At 37.1% G+C, this 22,358-nt stretch overlaps 1 protein-coding gene and 1 pseudogene across 2 annotated transcripts; one reads left to right on the top strand and one right to left on the bottom strand.

Moving 5' to 3' along the window:
* Positions 1-2,346: 2,346 nt before the first annotated feature.
* Positions 2,347-7,318, top strand: LOC132110967 (group XIIB secretory phospholipase A2-like protein). Of its 2 annotated transcripts, none has more exons than XM_059518117.1 (4): positions 2,347-2,806; positions 4,782-4,870; positions 6,497-6,662; positions 6,851-7,318. In XM_059518117.1, exons 1-4 carry the CDS (start codon positions 2,431-2,433, stop codon positions 6,967-6,969), a joined length of 750 nt encoding a protein of 249 aa, XP_059374100.1. In that variant the 5' UTR covers positions 2,347-2,430; the 3' UTR covers positions 6,970-7,318. The 2 variants fall into 2 exon arrangements, with proteins under 2 accessions (XP_059374100.1, XP_059374101.1); XM_059518118.1 differs by having other exon boundaries at positions 2,348-2,806; positions 4,782-4,858.
* Positions 7,319-8,085: 767 nt separating this feature from the next.
* On the bottom strand, positions 8,086-11,928 carry LOC132110353 (oncoprotein-induced transcript 3 protein-like; annotated as a pseudogene).
* Between the last annotated feature and the right edge of the window lie 10,430 nt (positions 11,929-22,358).

Below are 22,358 nucleotides of genomic sequence, written 5' to 3'. Positions count from 1 at the left end.
TATACTTTACACATATGGGATCCACTTAGGTCCTTACATATGGAACCAAGCCCTCTACCGGTTCTCACAGATTCATAGAGTGAGTGCATGACTCTGGACGTTCTGCCACGTCTGGCTAACGAATCTCAAAAGGTCTACAGTACGGACTCTCTGGAGCGGTTTTAGCAAGCCAACACATCAGGGCCTCTCAGTGCTTCTACCCATTTGAGGTGAGAACACAGGAGGATACCAGCTCCAAACAAAGGCTATAGAATCTAGCAAACACGTTGGGGGGGTCGCCCAGCCTGCAGCTCTACAAATATCTTCAGTGAGGTGCCATAAGCCAGCACCAAAGTAGAAGCGGGCAGGGCACACCCTGTGCCTGATAAGCCATGGTGGTGGCGACTACTCTGCAGTAGGCTATCCTCTGTTTAGAAATGTCATTCCCCTTCTGCCAGCCAGCTTGAAGGGAGACAGCCTTCACCCCAACCCCTGCTGCAAAAAGTATGTACGGCTCTGATCAGGCATATTCAGGCATATTCTATGAGAAGAACACCACTTTAGACGAACAGGTTCCACTTCAAGACGTAAACTTGTCTTGTGGATGGTGCTCTAGTACCAAGTGATGCTGCAGTAATGGTATTAACTACCCCCTGGGGTAGGTCACGTAGAACCTCTGCATCCCGTCCAAGGACCAGACATGAAGTTTCAAGAGGTCTGGAAACAGGTGCCTTCCTCAGAGGAATCTGCCAGGGAGGGGCTGTCACAAAGAACATTAGTTTTCGGGAACCAGGTCCGTGGGGGCCAACCCACATAGCAAACAGACTTGGCCAAATGTGGCCTCAAGCTGGCACTGCTGGCCTCCTGTCAACAATGGCATGTACCCTTTCAGCCAGAGCTGGGCCATGTGTGGCAATGGCGGCACGGCGTGGATCACGGCAAACAATATGAGGGCCGATTGTTGATGGGAGGAGTGTGGCCCAGATCAGTCAGGTGATATGTGGCCCAAATCAGGCTGAGATCTGGAAGCATGTTATGTGACCCATGATAAAAAAGATAAATACAATATTGCATGATAATGGTTAAATGATCACACACATTTTAATGAAGTGTAGTATTGTTAAAATGTAGTCTTTGAAATGGCAAGTTAAAACAGAATGCAACATTATCATTTCAAAATTAGGCAAATCAGTCAAGTGCATTAAACTGCACTTAATTATAATTTGATTAAATTTTATATTATTATTCTTGGTACAAAAAATCTTAGAATCCTTACGTGAAAAGAGAGAGAGATCATTTAGCCATTATCATGTAATATTTATTTGGTTTACCATGGGTCACACACTGATCGATAATAGAGAGTGGGGGCACATCATTTTTTTATTAGTATGCTGTCATGCACAAGCATTTAAATAAAATGATCATGAAAGTATCTTATTTTTTATTTAAATCCTCTGTATCCATGTGATGCTTGGTGTGAAAAACAGTTTGAAATCACGTTTGAAATCAGTGACATTGCAGTCCATGTGATAAGAAAGTGTGTGAACAACTGCACATCAGCAGCAGACACACCTCTTTAACAACTATACAGCATAAGTGCATACTGAAGAGATTAATAAATGTCAGTCAAATATTAATAATGTTCAAACTTAGTGTTCTAAATCTAAATAAACAACCTCATATTTTCAAAGAGAATCCATTCAACTCTTTCCGAACCTTTAGCCTTTTATGACTTAGTGTGCTACTGTATGTCATTTCTGACTAAACTAACTGATATTTCTGATTTTTTGCTTCCCAAAAATATCAAAAGGAATTTTAATTTCAGAAATTAAAAACACGTTCACCATAAAATAGATTCGGGTCTCTGTACTGTATTTCGTTTTAAAATATATTAATACTATTATATTAATACACAGGACAAAGAAAATAAATGGCATGTTATTGACCCATAAATCTTATCATAGCCCTGCAATCCAGTATTACTTCATTCATGCAATCAATATGCCTCATAGAAATTTTGTTTAACCAAAAAGCTGAGCACGATTTAGGACTTTAAGAATACCAACAGTCTGTCAATGGCAAAAATAGTTGAAACACAAGAACTAGATAAAATTATTGTGTGAGAGAAGAAAGCCTTTTCCAGGCAAAGTGTGAACTGCAGGTAATCAAAGCAAAAGCAAAAAAAAAAAAAAAGTTGATTACAAAGGGTGAGTGTGACTGTGATTCACTGAGAGAGCAATCCTCAGCAAGAGGATTGGACCTTACCTTTAACCTTAGCACCAATCAATGCCTTGCTGTCTGCTTGATCTAATCACAGGTTAAAGTCCCTTCCACGAGGCACTATCAGCAAAGTCTATTTGTGCTGCTCACTCTTCCTTCTAAGCCCTTTGGCTTTATCGGTCTCCCCTTCTTCTTGGACCCTACAGACCTCATAGGACCCAGGGCCACATCATGTTTCTACGTCCGTTGACACTGCTCCTGCTATGTATCTCCACAGGCTTGGCTGCCACCCTTATCCAGGCTTCTGATGATGCAGCTGCAATGGATTCGCCAGCTGACGGGTCTGTTTTACCTGAAGCTCTGGCTGGTGAAACCCTAGATGTTCCTGCAAATGGGAAGAACCAGGCAGAAAACATTTTGATGGCAGATGCCCCTTTAGAGGGAAAACCTGCAGAGACCCAGAGCTCCACTATAGAATCGGAGGATGAGTTGGACTGGGGTTTCGGTTCTATCAGAGGGAGTTTCCAGGCAGTGAATGGGTATTTTGACTCCTTACTGGAGCTGATGGGAGGTCGGGATGGTGTATGTCAGTACCGCTGTAGATATGGTAAGTGAAACAGTATTTGTATTTTAGTGGAATAGTCCTTGTTTTTTTATTCTTTGCTCAGTGTGCATTCTAAAAACATTTTAGATCTCTCTCACACTATATGCTTTGGGCAAAACTTTAACCTTTCCTTCTGCTCTAGAATGCAAAAGGATGTGAGTCTGTACATTAAAAGCTCAGAAAAATGTTGACTGTTTGTGTCCAAGTCTTTCAATCTCCAAAAAGAAGCATAAATACTTTTAGTATATGTTTATTTATTTATTTATTTTTTAAAGCTTGGCAGATCATTATAAATTGTCATGGAAATGAGAAGATTCTGTACTGTGTATTCTTCAAAACTTTTCCTTCTGTGTTTCCACTGGAAAAACAACAACAGTAAAGAAGGTGAATAATGACTGAATATGCATGAATATAACTAATTGAAAGAAATGTTTATTGTGCTTTACACTCTGCATATAGTGTTTAGAACTGACACTACTAATGCAAAACTAAATATATTTTAATTGAATTTAATGATTTGAGAATTCTCATTTAAATGCAAAAGGGATCATTCACAGGACATGGCTCTCTATCGGCTTTTTATGTAAAACATGCCCTCACTGATCTGTTCTCACTGCTCATGTTTACAGACATGGTGAGACATTGGGCAAGTCGATCACACCACTCTACAGATGACAGTAAAGAATCAGAGCATTTCATATATGATTATGCCTGGGAAATTAGGGAGCACTTTATTTATCTCCTGACTCCTTTATATTACTGATTTAGTTCTTGAATGTCAGACTTGCTTATTTTTGCTTAGCCTTTGACTGTTAATTGAGTACAAATTAATGGAACTTAATGCATACAGAAATTGATTTAATTAGTTTAACTTTGTTGAGTAAGTGCAAATTGTTAGTGTTCTTAGTGTTTAATGTTGCCTAAGGAGGGCAGTGAATGCAGTTTATTCAATCAATTTTCTTCATACACAATAAAAGTTGTTAATATAATTTTGTTACAGTTGGAACAAAATAATTGCATAATAAACTTCATGCAGGTTTCAAAAGTCCTACTGAACATTTGGATGCTGGGCCTTGACTAAATACCAAAGTTAAGATAAATGTAACACATGTATTTGTAATGTCTAACCTTATAATGCAACCATATTTTAAGATGATTTTAATAATGTTCCATGGACAGTGTCACCTTTTCTTAAAATGCTCTGAATATCAAACATGGAAATCTTTTATACTGTTTCATCCTGCAGGACATACTGTAGGAAAAAAATCACACTTGCTCATAATACCTCTTGGATAAATTAACACATATGAGCCATATATGTTTAATATATTATTAAACAGCTTTAAAAAAAATACTGTCACATAGAAATTAATGACTTATATCATGGTAAAAAAAAAAAAATCTTGATCATAAATATTTCACATTTACTGATGCTGGAGTTACCTAGGGCTCTGTTTTAGGTGCTCTGCTGTTTTAATTCTATGTGTTACATTTAAGTAATTTTATGAAGAAATTTGTAAAGTTTTTAATAGCTACATGTATACAAGTGATACACAACTGTACCTTCAGTTCAATCGGAAGATCACATTTCCATAATAGATACTTTTAAATAAATGTCCCCAAAAAAAATTATACTGAATGAACTGTAGTGGGTAAATAAATTCAGAGAGAACAACATGGGTATTATATGTTTAGATTCAGTTTTTTGCATGGTACCTTTTTTAAATTTATTTTAGGTAACCAACAGTGTGAAGCCAAATTAGTCCAGAGTCATCCAGGAAAATATTCATGTTTTTGGTTCTTTATAAGTGGACCCACTTATAATGCAATGTGTAACTGCTTTTGATTTTTTTTCCCCACATAAAGCTCTCAAAGCTACTGTTATATTAAATATATTCCAATAAAGGTCAACAACAACTTTATGTTAATCACATATTAAAGATATGATATATTATAAATGATTATTTCTGTTTTTCAGGTAAAGCTCCTCAACCTCGTGTTGGCTATCAAATGCCGGAGCCTGATGGTTGTAGCACCTCACTGCTTGGCTTCCAGGTACCTAACAGTGTATGTGTCTTTTTATTTCTACTAACATTAAGCAATGGCCAGTCTGTCACCTTGAAGATTTGATACTGTTTGTTCTGTCCCTATGCATGACCTGTTAGCAGGGAATCCTGCTAATGAAGTGTGGACTGGTCAATTAATCAAAGTTATATATAAAATATCCATCCAAAACCAACTCTTAATATTTAAGTTAGACAGGAGAAAAATGTAATCATTTCATACCTTTTGTATCTGATACTTGATAAAACAGAGACAGCCCTGCTTGTTTAAAGGAGAAAGCACTGACCGATGACTTTAGGGTTCAAAGTACAGTGAAATTTATAGACAGTAACGCTGGCCTTCAAAAAAGCTGGTAGATATCTCACTTCCAGGTTAGTGGCAGCAAATATGAAAATAAAATGAGTGTGGCACTAAGACATAAGTAAACTAGATACTCTTTTCATTTCTTACAACTTATCTGGTTGCACTCTCATTTAGGGACCAATTCTCACTAACTATTAACTATGACCTCTGCCTCAATAAAGTCCTAATTTAATGCTTATTAATAATAAGGTAGTTATTAAGTTTAGGTATGGGGTAGGATTAAGGGATCTAAACTCTGTTCATGCAGAATAAGCCATTAATACTTGCTTTATAAGTAGAAATTTATAGCCAATATGCAAATATGTATTCTAATAAGCAACTAGTTAATAGTGAGAATTGGTCCCTAAACTAAAGTGTAACCCGTTATCTTAACTAATGTAATTATAATATAATATTATATAATATTATGTAATATAATATAATATAATATATCCATTTCAAATAAACCCCTAACTGTGACAAACGTAGTTTGATTGCTTTACATCAGACTCAGTCAGTGGGTGGTTCTTGGCCATAGTAAGTTGCAATGTGGACTAATAGCATTAAGTTAAAAGTCTGGGTCTGCGTGACTAGTATTGCACAGGCCAGCACAATTTCAGATATGGTGGTCCTAAATTGAGAGACTAGAACAGACAAGGTGAACATCCAAAAGGTTGAGTTTGGCATTCAGCCTAAGCACTGATGGGACTTCTGTCAGGAAAGAGGAAAGCAAGTGTGCCGATTACTTTCCACACAAAGAAACATGGACAGCCCTCTGTGCAATTTCTGGATCTTGAATAAATTCCAACTTTGAAGTTAAGGTGTTCAATCAGAAAGCACTTACACAGACAATATATCTGAAATCCTCCTCTATGGGTGACAAATGTAATTCTCTTCTTGTTTCAACTTTACGAAATACGACGCGACTCTAACCATGCTCCATCAATGCATCCCTTAAATAACCATGGCTAAAACTAAGGCAGGAGTCTTCAACTTTTTCACACCAAAGATTGACACATTTGATAGATATTGTTTAAAATTTTGTGATGCATTTAATTCCTGGCATATATATTATACTTTGGGTAGTACCAAACATACTAACTCTTCATTTACTTAATTCATTTTAATGTGAGTGGGACGTTGAAAGGATGAAGTCAGATAGCTTGTTCCATTTTTTGTGACTAACAAGTTCTTTGTGTGTCTGAGCTGCATTTGGTTGTTGGCGTTTTAACAGTGAAGTGTGAATTTTTTAAAGCTCATGTTCTGCAATTTGCTGTTACTCTACAGTTTGATATGGGTGTCCCGGCCATGACCAAATGTTGTAATCAGCTAGACATTTGCTATGACACCTGTGGCTCTAACAAGTACCGCTGTGACACAAAATTCCGCTGGTGCCTCCATAGCATCTGTGGTGACCTGAAGAAGAGTCTGGGCCTCATGTCAAAAGTCGAAGGTGTGGAACACACACACACACACACACACACGCTATATTGAATTATTATTTTTCAGCAATGCTGCTTTGCTTACTACATATTACAACAGATCCATTATCTATTATGTTTATTGTTTACATGGATTGTCATTTGCAATAGCACTTTTGTACACCAGACAAATTCCCATCATGGCCTTTTTCTCCCACAGCCTGTGAGACCTTTGCGGACACAATGTATAACACTGTGTGGACTTTGGGCTGCAGGCCCTTCATGAATGGCCAGAGGGCATCCTGCTATTGTGAAGGAGAAGAGAAGGATGAACTGTGAAGACCTACAAACCAAAAAAACCTTCACCTTCAACATATATAAACACTCTACAAGTTTAAACTACTCCACACTAGGGGTCAGTATTAGGATGAATCTCATTAAGACACACACTGGTCACATTTCACCATAAAATTGAAAAGAAACAATTAAGCAGATTTACTGCAATGCACAACAGTGTTGGTTGTTATTGGATTCTCATTAGTTTAATAAAGTTATTTTATTTATCAATATTATTATTATTTTTTATTAATTTTAATTATTACCAGCATACATTAAATGTGGTATATGACATGCTACTTCAATGTATACATGCTATTAATTTACATTTACCAATTTAAATAAAATATTTATTTTATTTGCATTGCAACAAAAGATCATGTTTTTTTTCTTTTTCTTTTTTTTTTTTTTTTTTTTTTTTTTTGCATAATCGCAATGACTGTTGTAGAAATTAGACTAATCTTCCTAAAAATGTCACAAAGTAAGCAAACATACAAACAACTGTATTGATCCTAAAAATAGACACATTTTCATCCATATTTTGTTTTTTGAATGGGGGGTTGTTACCTTTACATGTTCTTCTTGACAGGTTCGCCTTGAATTGGTGTTAGTGGGTTAGTTTTAGTTCAACAAAAACTAAAAAAGAAATAAATAAAAAAGAACATCCAGACTTATAACTGTGACATAAGATCTCAGAGAGAAATTCACTAAAATATAATTTCCTCTGCAAAACTAATTTTAAGTTAATAGTTAATTTCCAAACTAACATTGTTTTATGCAGAAATGTCAATCAAAATGTTATGAGTGTTGAATCTCAGTAGGGTAGTGATATATTAATCCAAATGTGTGATTTTCTGAATATCATGTGCTGAAAACTGAAATGTTCACCTACTGTAAGCCAAGTAGTTTTATTTGGGTTTTATTTTAAAAGTAAATAAATGCAGAATGGGTGTTGAACAGTAACACAGGAATGGTTATTGCACTAAGAGAGATAATATGACTACAGACTGTGACAAAAATAATTTTATTGGATTTAAAATAATTTTATTAACCTCAGTAAAACTTGTATGCAAATTAGACATTCAAAACTGTCAAAGCTGAAATACCTAGGCTTATACTGCATGCACAATACATCACCTAGATGCATGCACATAGAAAGACATTATTTCTAGTGAGGCAGATGAGCTTAGTATAGTAAATATAACTGTCAAAAGTAGTAGAAAGAAGCAACTTATACAACTCATAAATGTAAGCTTACTGCAGACAATGTATGCCACATGGATGTGTTGTAATAAAGTAAAGTAGCCTGTAGATGGCATTGTGGGTAAGTGATTTCATAGACGTGTGGTCTCATGGATCTGGCAGTATATGAATGGGTCCACTGGACAGTACATGTTGCTCTTGGTGTTGATCAGTCCAGAGATCTCTCCTCAAACGCCTTCGGCAGCGAGATTCCCGTTGTTCCTACCCACACACCAGCAAACGTCTATGAAGGAACACCTCCTAATACACACACAGTATTAGTAATAGCTGGTCCATTAGCACATAAAAGCAAGTTCATAGGACAAACCAGGCAGCTGAATTTACCAGCATGCACCTGTTCCCTACTCACTCTGTTGTCCTTAACAATGAACTTGAAGACAGGGACCTGGTAGTGTTTGGAGAGCTGGTCTTTAGCCGAAAGCTGACGCACCATATCATCTGAAATGTAACTGATAAATATAAGGCCATTAAAGGCCAATCGCTCATCAAGATACTATGGATAAATTGTACCACAACCTCACAGATATGAAACTGAAAACAAGGGTGCCCTGAGAAATCACGCCTGCCTCTGTAACAGCCCTAGGGACTAAACACAGTATCAAACTGTCAGGGGAGCCACCCAATCTAAACACACTATTTGCTTCTTTTATCTGTTAGGTTTGCTAAAGTATTCAGGTTCTGGAGAGAGATATTGTGGTAGAAGGGTTAGGGTGATCTAATTCTGTGGCTTGTTGAAGTAAGCAAAATGGCTGAAATAACTTATAGCAACAGTCATGGAGCATGCAGAATGGTATTGAGTATACAGAACAATATGCCTTCATATTTGAATTATTTTAAATACCTACCCATCTTTGATAAGGTAATATTTTAAGCTTTGGGGCCAGGTGTGGCCAAAAAAGCTATCTACAAAGGCAGCAAGGCCATCCACCCGCTCTTGAGGCTCAACACCAAAGTACAGTGAATCATGCAAATGCAGTTGAGGAGACTAGTTGTATGACTCGAAATATTCTGCATTTTTGAAGATCTCCAAACTGAAGGGGAATATTCCTTCACTGTGGCCCTCTAACTCGAGTGCTTTGTTGCGCAGACTCGGCAGGTAGTTGGTGCCAACAATTTTGTCCTCAATGACCTGGAGAAGAGAATAAGGAAGATGATGATTTTCCACTACATTCCCAGAGAACTATCAAATATTATATAACTCAACATGTAATGGTATTCACCACCTATTTTACTTCAGTAATGAAAGAATGAGGATAAATATGGAAGCTAGGATTTGGTTTTATCCGTTAGGGTTGGATTCTGAAAAGTAGGTGTTATGGATCCAGACCTGGATGCGAGCTTCAAATTATGAAGGAACACTACTGGCAAGTACTTTTGAGGAGACTTTTTGACCAGAAAGAGGGTCAAGTTCACCCTCTGCAACATCACAGTATTCCCCAGTTCTTTCTGGCTCTATTATTATTGGCTATTATTGCCATAAGTTGCATCCCATTAAAAACTGGTTTAGGGACCTCGTATGCATGACTGATCCATAATTTTTTCCTGAACCACAGAACCACATGTCTTCAGACTAAAGTGTAGGTTAATGTGGGTGCCATTGGAAATACTCCGGCAGGAAGTGTTAGATAGGAAGAGTTCAAGCCCTCCCACCAAGTCTTTGGGAACCGAGACCTGTATGGAACTAGGATCACACTGCACAGGGACTGCACATAAAACACACAAACAAACAACAAAATGTCAAAGTAAAATCTACAAACCCTGACAGAAAAGGGGCAAAAGGCAGGAAAGATAAGTTCAGCTCACCCTGACAGGTCCACTTGTCATCTCCCAACATCAGACCCTGGGGACAATGACAGTAATATGAGTTGTCCTCTGAGGAGCATCCATGACTACAGCCTCTATTTACATTGTCACAGCCAGCAGTCTCTACTCAGAACCACAGAAACCACAATGCATTAGTTAAATGAAAGTCTACTCATATTCAGGATGTTCTGTTTAACCATGTTCTTACCTTTACAGTTCTTCCTGTCCACGTCCAGTATTTTACTTGGTCCACACTCACAACGACGAGAGCCCTTGGTGTTGATGCATATTTGTGCACATCCTCCATTGTCTTTCTCACATTCTTTCACATCTTACACATAACAGACCAGAATGAGTTAAAAACAGAGAAAACAAGAGGGAACGGATCAATGTGCTTGATAGATGGCTTGATGTCCTTAAGCATATATAATCCAGTAAATGAAAACTTACAGCTACATGTAAATGTTTTCACTTATTATGTTTACTTGTTATTTTCCTGTTGTGTCTTTTCCCCTTCATTACAGCATTTGGAGTTGACACCTTTCTCATACCATTTTGTGAAGTAGGGCTGCTTCATGTACCATGTTCCTTCTGCAAATTAAGGAAGGGTTTGAGAGGTCTAACCCTTCCAATTAGGGCTTGAATCCCCCAGGCCCCCGAGCCAAACTAAAAGTTGGAACGTCTTTTTATTTTATTTTAAAAGTGTGTCAGAGTGTGTAGACTACGTGGGCCCATACCATGGGTGTCCAATCCTGAATTAGTGTTACTAAGTCTGCCGTATTACTACGGAATTGGGCTACTTTGACACTTTTGCCACTGTTTTTTTTTTTTTTTTGCAGGGTAAAGCAATCACAAGGAATGTAATTTTGATGGAGGGGACCTCCAACAGAGGGGAAAAATTGCTATTAGGGTAGTTTTGAATTGCAATTAGTCTGTTTTTGTTTCGCAGACCTGGCAACCCTGTCCTGGAGTGTTCTAGTAATCCTGAAGACCTTGATCTGCTGCTTCAGGTTTGTTTAATTATCCAGGAACAGGATTGGACCCCCACACCCTATACAGTCTTGCCATAAACTTCTATTTATCCTTTGCCTCTAGCTGTTCCTTAAGAGATTGATAATTGTGAACATAAGTTACACATCTTTCTGAGAGGTAACTATAGCAACAGCTCCAGACATGAGCATTTTGTCTTCGAGAAAAACTTCAGCAGATTGTATCCTGAACATTACCTACAGAAATTGCTTTAAAAAAATATATCTCTTGAAAGCTGCTGCATAATTAGCATTTTTCACTATTAAAAGCATTGATTTTGCTGGCTGCCTTTTTACAGTACTGTACATTAGTGGATTGTTTCTCCATTTCACCTTTCAACAGTCTTGTGGTCTCCACTCTCAGTCTTTCCATAAAATAATTATTCTGCTCTATAAGCATTATCTTGGCCAGGCTTGTTACTCACCCAGACATGTCTGTGCATCAGAGCCTAGAATCGTTCCCTTCAGAACAGCGGCATTCTGGCTCGACAGGACAGTCAGCTCCGTTACACTCGACCCTCATCACATATTTCATAGAAAACTATGACGACACACATGACAAAACAGTCTGATAGAGGTCTGATTTATCCAATGTGTCAGAAAGACCCAGTGAGGCAAGAGGGAGATTTACGGCCAGAGTAGACGTGGAAGCAGACAAATGGTCGGGGCAGGCGGTAGACATAGTAACCCTTAGCACAGGCCTATACATCCACACTAGCTGTCCAGTGACAGCAGTTATTATTGAAGCTAGCACATGCAGGGAGGGTGACATGCCATCACTAGGCTGAGGGTGACTGCCATTCAGCCAGATGGGGGCATGTGTACCACAGTGGTTCTCCTTGATGATTGGCATAGCATCCCCAGCCATTTCCTGTTTTGATTCTGATTTTCAAGCTCTCAATTTCATTTATTTGAGTATGTTTTGCTTATAATAGCAAAACAAACAACTGTAGTTGTTTGTTTTGCTATTATAAAGATTTTATAATTGCAAAACAATTGTCCCCCAACAACTCTGGTCCACATGTACTAGACTCACTGTTCGTGCCTCTGGTAATTCTCTTGCAAATTAGTAATTAATATTTTTTTACTATTCAATAAAAGAAAACAATTGTTTTGAGAATCAAGATATTTACCTTTATTTATTTATTTGTATTTAATAAAACTATACTTGTCCATCTCATAAGAGTCATTAATTCGTGAATTGAACAGTCTACAGTAGCTTGCCTTTTGTATATTTATTGTACTTAAAGCCTGAAAGGACAACTTAAATGAAAGAAGTTTATTGTCATTATTTTTACTGCATGCATTATTTACTGTATCACGTTCATTGGAGTATTGTAATTAGCTGAAATGTAATTTTTTAAATCCGTGGTGACACTTAACCTACAACTTACTTTACCAGCAAGCTTCATTTGAAAGAAGAACTGGTCAGCAAGTTTGACCAGTTTTTATGCTCTGTTGGTGATCATGAGCATGCAACTACTTGTTAAATAAAATCTGTCAGTACAAAACCCTTTTCCTTCAGGTGGATGACAGCTTTCAAAGGAAGGGTAATCAATACTTTACATTGCACCACTGCACCCTTCCTTACACTCTCAAATGAATAAGGTCCTCATATGAAGTTAGGCTGCTCTGCTGGGCCATGTGGAAATTAAAAATGATGCAGCATAAGACATGAAAGACCATTAGTAAGGAAGCGGCAGCAGCTTGATGAGGCATAGAGAGAGAATCCTTTCCACAGTAAATTATCACCTCAGAAAACAAAGCCACTGTAAGACTTGAACTGTATGACACTCTGATCTTCTTAGATACAGACACAGACAAAAAAAACACAGTGTATTAACATACAGGCATCTTTTTCAAAAATCACACAGAGAGAAGATGCAAGAAAAGTTCTTTCTCTCCCTATCCTTTTCATTCACTTCCTCCCCCTCACCCATCTCCCCTCACTCCGCTCACTCAGAATGGTCAATAGCTAAATAAAATGTTCTACATGAATGCATGTGATATTCACAGTTATGTTTGGTATCAATTGAATTGTCTCAAGTCGACTAGTACAATGGTCTCAATCTAGCAAGAAGCAGACTAAAAGGTGATACAGATCCTATGATTGTATATTTTACTCACTGTAGAGGGTGTGTCATTTCCTAGTGTCTTTCGTGCTAATTACCACCTGTAAACTCTCCACATCTAGCCCTGTGTTCCATTTGGAAGGGCTCATTCCTATAATTGTTACATTTATATAGCGCTTTTCTGGGTACAAAACCCTTTTCCTTCAGGTGGATGGCAGCTTTCAAAGGAAGGCTAATCAATACTCTACATTGCACCACTGCGCTTTGCGTGAAAGGGGGGAATCTCCTCAACCAACACCAATGTGCAGCAGGTGGATGATGCAACGGCAGCCATATTGCACCAGAACGCTCACCACACACCAGCTTACTGGTGGAGAGGAGAAAGAGTGATGAAGCCAATCAGTGTATGGGGATGATTAGGAGGCCATGATGGTCAGAGGTCAATGGGGAAATTTGGCTTCTGGGATTTTTAATGACCACAGAGAGTCAGGACCTCAGTTTAATGTCTCATCCGAAGGATGGTGCTTTTAACATTATAGTGCCCCCGTCACTACACTAGGGCATTAGGACCCACACAGACTGCAAGGTAAGAATCTGCACAAAAAGTTATGGGAGCCCAAAGTGTCCATCAGTTGTATTGAAGTGGCCAGTTTTGAGCACTTCAGTTTGGTACGACCCTTCAAAATGGCGCCATGATGGTTTTCACTCTGAAGTACCTTTTGGTTTACTATCCCGTTTGGAACGCACCACAAGACTTGAGCAATGCAAATTCTAACTGCGAGTTCCTGTCTCCATTTGGGGGATGTTTGTCTTGGTCTTAATACTTAAGGAATTTTCAAGAAGATCAGGGCTCTTCTGTAACCAGATGAGACTGTAGTGTGGTGTGTCTATACACTCCATACTATGTATTTTCCAAAGTCAAGCATGCATCTTTTACTCTAAAATCTAACTTTGAAAATTGGGTATCTTGTACTGATTTGAAATCTCTGACTGATTATGTAATTGCCATAATACATATTTACCAAACGGCAACTTTCTGGTCTCTCTCGTGAAACCAACATGGAAGTGACTAAAACTGAAAAAAAATTTACAGCCTGTTACAAAAAGTGGTTTTGGTCTATATAGCTAAATTTTCCCTTTGTGACAACTGTGAGGGGGTTAATTTTTTTTAAATTATATTAAGCCTCAAAGTTCTGCATAATTAAGGGCGTGGTCACTTGAGTGACAGGTGGATTGCTGCTGCTGTCACCACCGTCAAGCTAGGGGGGATTGGTTTAAGCAACCAGCTACCACCTAGGATACCTTTTTTGGGCCAACTGCGTGGACCTTACACCACAAACAACAAACTGTTCCCTGGTAAATTTTCCCTGTTGTGCAGGCGTAGAATCAATTCTATGTTATACCTAATTCTAAATCATCACAGTTGAGGTCAGGACTTTTTGTGCAAAAACACAAACCTTCAAGTATATGGACATTTGCTTCCTACTTACCTTCTCAAAATCCTCACACAATGCATTTAAATGTGACTTTTACATTTTCAGAAACAAATGTGAGTGGTTAACACATCTCCTCTGAGTTGCATGATTTGCTGTACTATTCATGTGTAATCATTTAAAATGTTAGTTTTTTATGATTATTATTCAAATCACAAGCCCTTTGTAGCATTGCCTTTGAAAACAGCACTTTCACACCCAAAAACGTGTTTTAATATTATAATTAATATTATAGTGTAATATCATCAGCACAGGCAGACTGTAGATAGGTCTGTCACCTAAGGATGTTCAGTTAATACAAGAACAGCTGGAGGGCAAGGATAAACAGATGTTCAGGTGATGACTATTTGTGGTAAACACAGCATTCTTGGACACTGTTAAAATAAATTCTCAATGTCTTCCTTCACATCAGCTGCATATACACACAAACTTCCCACCCACAGAATGGTTTTTCAGTCTAAATACTATATAAAACAAATGGTGCCTGAGCTTAAATTATGAATGCTTCTTGATAAAGATATGTAATTAATAAATGTTGTTTATTAAGAAGAGAAGAGAAGAGAAGAGAAGAGAAGAGAAGAGAAGAGAAGAGAAGAGAAGAGAAGAGAAGAATCTGAGCCAGAAGTATTTACTCGTTTTAACCTCCAGAGATGTTTACTAAAAAAAAAAACAATGATAATCTTTGTCTCTACAGCTATGATTAAGTAATAATATTCAATTGGATGTCATACATCCATACATTGGATGTTATTACTAACAGTTTTGGTACATAATTCATCTCACATCATTTATGGTAAAATCAAAATTGATAGTTCAATTTTTTATTAAGCAGATATCTGCTAAGTGACCAGATTTTTGAACTTACATTGAGGGACGTGAACCATATCTAGAGCTGTATGAAAGAAAAATCCTGACTCAGAATCCCTTCCTATATGTTTGGTAACCATGGTAAAATTAATTAGGATACTTCTTCAAATCTTAGAGGGTAAGTTCACCCCAAAAATTAAAATCCTATCATCATTTACTCACCCTAATGTTGTGCCAACCCTGTTTCCACTTTCTGTGGAACAAGATCATTTGTGAAATGTCTCAATTTTTTTTTCTTTTTCTTTTTTTCATACAATAGTAGTCAAAGGTAATCACGATTCTTCAAAATATCTTATTTTGTATTCAGCAAAAGAAAGTCGTGCCAGTAAGAAATGACATTAAGGGTGAGTTGATCAAGAATTAAGATGGGATGTTTCTGTAAAACAAAACATCAAAAACACTTGAGATGGGCCAGTAAGAACATTTTGGCTTTACCTCTTGGCAACCACATACTGTAGCAACACACTAAAACCACTCAGAACACCCCACAACAATCTAAAATCACAGAGGTGACTATTGTCAAGACAATAGTAAATAGTAATAATCCAGTTGAAATCAGTTCATCGTTGATTCAGTTTGGTTCAGTAACTTTAAAGTCCATCAATTATGGAAGGAGTTTAATCTATTAAGCAGCTTTATACTGGCCGGTAAACTGGTTGGCAGTGTCCTTTAGAATGAAACTCAAATAAGCTCATAATAATAATAATAATAATAATAATAATAATCATTATGCGTGTAAAACAATAAGTGCTTACCGATGGCCTGTGCTGTACTCACAGCTTGTAGAAGAAAAACCAGAGTGAAAATCATGTCCAGTGGTAGAGAGGAACTTATTTAATGAGAAAGCCACAAATGTACACCTAGTTGTTCCCATCTTGTCACAGTTTGTGGAAGAGATTTGTGGTTTGGAGTTATCTCTGTCGTTATGAAGCGTCTACTAGCACAAAGACTGTAAACATTTTGTTTGTCATCTTCCCGTGGACAGGACATTTATCTCACCTTGACCTCTTATCCTGTCCATTTAAGAAAATCCACCCCTCCAGATAGAGACAGGACCATCCTCATTGTTATTGGAGTACGGCTTATCTATCCCACCATGATATAGTACATCTCCCAGAATCCCCTATCTTCCCACCCAACACTAGTCAACCGTCTTCAGCTGCTGACTCCACAAACAACAGTGACAACAGTACAGATGTAGAAAATGTATTAAGAAATTCTGGAGTTTCATCTTTTGCTTTCGATTGTACATCTTATAGGTGTTTATAAATCAGCCTATATGCACAGCAGTTTAACACTATATTCATCCACCCACTTCACATCTTTAAGCCATACCATTTTATTCTTATTTCTTTGTAACTTAGCATCCCAGAGTCATCTCTTCACTGTTTCTATAAAATTATCAAGCACCAAATCAGCACATTAGAAGAATTTCATAAGAATTATATACAAGGTTTTCATGCACAGGAGAAATGGCTGCTGAAAATGGGGCTTTGCCATGTGGAGGACTAAAAGTGCCACTTAAAATAAAATGAAGGAATCGGTTATCCATCTATCAATCTATCACATATCAAAACTGCCAAATAAATAGACATTGAAAACTGTAAAAACAGTAAATTGTGTAGTAAAAATTTTACAATAAATTAATGGACAAATATGAAAGTAACCAGTTCTTCTTATTAACCAGTTGCTTATTAGCATGCCTATTATTAACACATTGGCTTTTTATTAGTGCATATAAAGCACATATGAAGTCGTAGTGAACTGCTGCGCTAATAAAGTCTCATGAACACACAGAAACCTACCACCAAGTCAGGATTATTTGCTAAATAATGTGTTATATTTCAGTTTGTTTACCTTATTCAAACCTTATTGTATACCCACAGAAAATACGGCAAATATCGCAATGGACAACTCTTTGATTTATACAATATATATATATATATATACATATACATATATACATATACATATATATGGAACTTATTTGCAAGTTTATTTTTTGTTTTTTTTGTATTTCATTGTTGTGGGTTTTTAATGAGAGGCTTAATAACAGCCAGTTTGACGGGTTTTGGAGACATATCTTAATGCCAATGATGAATTAATAATAGTCAGTAGAGGATCTATGACTTCTGGAAGCACCTCTTTTAGGATTTTAGATGGAATAGGGTCTAACATACATGTTGTTGGTTTAGATAATTTAACAAGTTTATACAATTCTCAAGTTTATACAAATAACAAAGATCTAACAGTTTTAGTTGAGTCATCAGCATAACAATGGAAACTAATCCTGTATTTTTTTTTTATCTTACCAAGGGGCAACATGTATACTGAAAATAGCAGAGGACCTAGGACAGAGCCTTGTGGCACTCCATATTTTAATGGTGATAATTGAGATGACTCCCTGTTTATATAAACAATGTGGTAGCAATTGGACAGGTAGAATCTAAACAATCTTAAAGCCTGCCCTTAAATACATGTAGAGTTTTGTTATCGATCTATGAGTATGTCATGATCAATGGTGTCGAAATGCAGCACTGTGAAATTCTTCATAGAGATTATTATTTTGTAGGAAGGAGCACAACTGAGCAGGCACTACTTTTTCAAAAATTTTAGACATAAATGGAAGATTTGAAATGGGTCTGTAATTTGCCAGTTCACTAGGATCTAGTTGTGGTTTCTTAATAAGAGGCTTAATAACCGCCAGCTTGAATGGTTTTGGGATGTTACCTAAAGATAAAGACGAGTTAATAAGAGAGAAGCGGTTCATCTGCTACAGGTAACAACTCTTTCAGTAATTTAGTGGGTACAGGATCTAATAAACATGTTGTTGGTTTAGATGCAGTGATTAGTTTATTTAGTTATTCCTGTCCTATATTTTTAAAGCACTGCAGTTTATCTTTGGGTGCGATGAATGAAGCTGAAGTATTAGACACTGTAAGGCAATATTTAAATTGGGTGGTATCTGGTTATTTGTTAATCTAGCCACTGTGCTAAACAAAAACCTTGGATTGTTTTTGCTATTTTCTATGAGTTTGTGGATATACTCGACCCTGGCAGCTTTTAGAACCTGTCTATAGCTGGACATACTGTTTTTCCACGCATTTCTAAAAACTTAGAAAGTTAAGTTTTTCTCCATTTGCTCTCAAGACCACTAATTTCTTTCTTGAGAGAGTGGGTATTACTGTTTGTACCATGGCACAGTACATTTTTATCTAACCTTTTTCAATTTGATGGGGGCAACAGCTTCTAATGTATTAGAGAATATAGTGCCCATGATGCTAGTCATTTCGTCTAGTTCATGTGTAATTATGGGTACACAGAGCAGTTGAGATAAATCAGGCAGGCTATTTGTGAATCTGTCTTTGGTGGCTGGAACGATAGTTCTGCCTGGACAATAACACAGAGCCATATAGTTAATATCAGTAATATGCAGCATGCATATGAGTAGGCCAGTAATTTTTTGCTTGACTCCAAAAGTGTTTATTAGGTCAGTAAATGCAAGTCCTAATGCATCATTTGTATTTTGTGAATGTTAAAATCTCCAACAATTAGCGCTTTATCAACGGTAACCAACTTGAACTTGAACTTGAACTTGAACTCGAACTTAAGTCTGAGAGGAAGTCTGCAAATTCTTTTAGGAAATCTGTATACGGCCGTGGTGGTCTAGTAGCCAGAGCAAGAGATAAGATAGATTTATTTTGCATGTCTGACAGTGTAACATTAAGCATAAGTATTTCAAATGAGTTAAACCTGTATCCTGTTTTCTGAGTAACATTAAGAATATTACTATATACTGTTGCAACACCGCCACCACGACCAGTCTGACGGGGCTCATGCTTATAACAGTAGCTTGGTGGAGTAGACTCATTTAGACCAATATAATCATTTGATTTTAGCCAGGTTTCAGTCAAGCAGAGTACATCAAAACTATTATCTCAGATCATTTAATTTACAATAACAGCTTTGGATGTGAGTGATTTAATGTTTATGAGCCCAAACTTAAAAAAGGTTTTTTGTTCATTTATTTTTCATTTTCTGGTTTAATCATGATCAGATTTTTTCTAGATCCTGCATTAAATTTATATTTTGACCTCACTATTTGGGGAACAGACACTGTCTTAATTGATTGTACAGCACAAGTACTTCTACCATTTATGGGGGCAGAACAAAAGTCATCATAGCAGTTATTTGAGAATTGGCTTACTAGTCATATAGTCGCATAGCCAGACCTTCAGACTGACTTCTGAAGGTGTGGAATCTATGGCCGCTTTCATTGGCCAAGGCCCGCCCATGAGACCGTTCAATTGACATGTCAAACAACCAATCACAGTTCATTTAGTTCAGCGTCACATTTAGGGGTTTGGAAATGTTGCCACAATAACAGAAAGTCTGTTACTGTTTTAAACTCTCGGACGTATTTAAAGATTCTATGCCGCAAACTTTAAATATTTTACATACTTTTGAATATCCAAAGTATAGTTGATCCTGATAAGTGCTCGTCATCACATTTGTAAACTCGCTGGCTTTCTTCTTTCGTGAAGGGGTTTGTAGCCACAGCATTTTTGTTTCCAGGCAGATCGTTAAAGAACGCAACAAACACGTCTCCCAGAAATCCTGTACAATTCAACCAATCCAATGATGACTTCGACACTACTGAAGTGTTTCCACTTTTGTGTCCCATATGCATCAGACGTTTAGCCAACGGTTCATGGGCGTGACGTCTGAGGCTGAGACTATATGGAGCGTAGCATCCTGGAGATGTTGTCCGACCAGAGTTCCGGGGTGCAGTCCATCAGCATGAAAAAGACTAAGACGCTCCAAAAAAAGATTCCAATTATTAACAAAGAGCAGTTTCTGTTCTTAACACAATGAAAATAACCATTAATTTAAAGCAAAAAGTCGACTGAAAGTTTACATTCATTTCACAATGAGATTTTGCTTTCATTTTAAATTCTTATTCCCCAAAGTTATGCAAGATTTTAGTAAATTTTTAAAACAAAAGATCAAAAGGATTAACGATGCAGATTTATTTTCACAGTTTCATATTTACCAAGGGTACCAACAATTCTGACCTCAACTGTATGTATAAAGTTTGAATGTGCAATGGACTGGTCATTTTAAAGTTGGCATGAAACTTGAATCTTTTTTTTCTCTACTGTGATGTCTATCCGAGTGAAACTGCATTTGAAATGAGAGGGCAGCACTTGATTTCATCCTTCAGGAATTGATTGGATTTTTGGAAGTTGGGGTGTTACTAACAAAATGGAGGCTGATCTGAATGCCAGTTTGCAGTTATTTTTAAGGGGATTTCTCTACACTGGATTCACCGGCAACACCCTAGAATGAGAATTTTTTTATTTATTTAGGAAGATGAGGAGGAGGACAATCAATGGCACAAAACATGGCTAATGAGAGAGAAGAGAGAGTGAGAGAGAGAGAGAGAGAGAGAGAGAGAGAGAGAATGACTGAGTGCGTCCTCCATCGGAGGTCATATTCATAAAAAAAAAAAAATGTTTGCAATGTCCTAAGAGTAATGTTGTGGTAATATCCTAAAATCCTTTTAACTTTTAAGAATAATGTACTCCCCCATGGCTTGCATCAGCACTGGTGCATTGATTTCTATTAAGTAAAGCATCAGCTTCAGTTTATCCCCCAGCATTTAGCCCTCACGTCACATGCTACACCCTTGTGCCATAGCCCGTGACTGGAAGACAAGATGAGTCGTTTTAAAGGGGAGGGGAGGTTAACGTTTTTGATTAAAGATTATGAGGGCACATAAAAAAAATAAAAATGAAGAGCAATGCTAAATTATTTATAATAAACACTGCAGTATTCCATTAAAAATATAAGAATTTTAAATTTAGATTTCATGGTGATTTCAACATTGACAGTGTCAACAGTGAATGGTCTATCTAATTAAGCTGCAGCACTTGGTTTAGGGTCATGTTTACCTCAACAGTGATGCTCGCCTCAACCTACTCGACTCCTGCTTCTACCCACATTTAGCTCAACTTCCTACCAGATAGCAGGATTCTGTTTGTAAACAGTGCACCAGCTGCATACTCAGAACTGCATTAATATGCAATCAAATGCCCTTAAAGAATATGCTTCTTCTCTACCTACGTGAAGAAAGTAAAACTGTTTTTCTCCCACGGTTTCATTCTTGTAAAGTCTGCATTTACTCTCATATTCTGTGACTGATCTTAAGCTAAAAGCCCATTTCTCCTCTTTACTTAAATGAGAAAAAACATTTATGCTTGTTTAAATCTAGGACTTTAGAAAATCAGCAGCACCTCTCCATTTGTCGATCTCTTATCTTTAGTCTCTGTGATAACCTTCAGACACTTTCCTCTACTCTGTGCTAATGATACCAATGATTAGCACATTGTCCCGTCTTTCCTGTGCTGCTGTGAAGGACAAAGGAAAGATGACCAACTTCACAGAGTGCAAAGCTAAGTCTGACTTATTACTGACTAATGGATGGCTTAAAGGGGTAGTTCTCTACAAACTCATAAGACAAAAGCAATAGAAAAGTATAATCAAGGTAGTTTATATGACTTGTATTCTAATCTTTATGAAGCAATACAATAGCTTTGTGTGAGAAAACAGAAACAAAACAAAAAAAACAAAAAACAAAAGTTTAAACTTAAAATTAGTTGTTAGTGTGTAAGTTTATTGTTATTTTTAACTAATAATTTAAGCATGCATACATTTGGTCACACTTTATTTAAAGGTCCAATTATCGCTAATAACAACCCATTAACAACTTTTGACTCAATAAACTCCTAATTGGATGCTTATTAATTACAGACCGATCTCGAATCTTCCTTTTCTGTCCAAGATACTAGAAAAAGGTAATATCC

The sequence above is a fragment of the Carassius carassius genome, chromosome 30 (genome assembly GCF_963082965.1).
Source record: "Carassius carassius chromosome 30, fCarCar2.1, whole genome shotgun sequence".
In the NCBI taxonomy this organism is placed as follows: Eukaryota; Metazoa; Chordata; class Actinopteri; order Cypriniformes; family Cyprinidae; genus Carassius; species Carassius carassius.
Note: the sequence above shows the minus strand (reverse complement) of the source record. Positions and strands in the feature narration are given on the sequence as shown.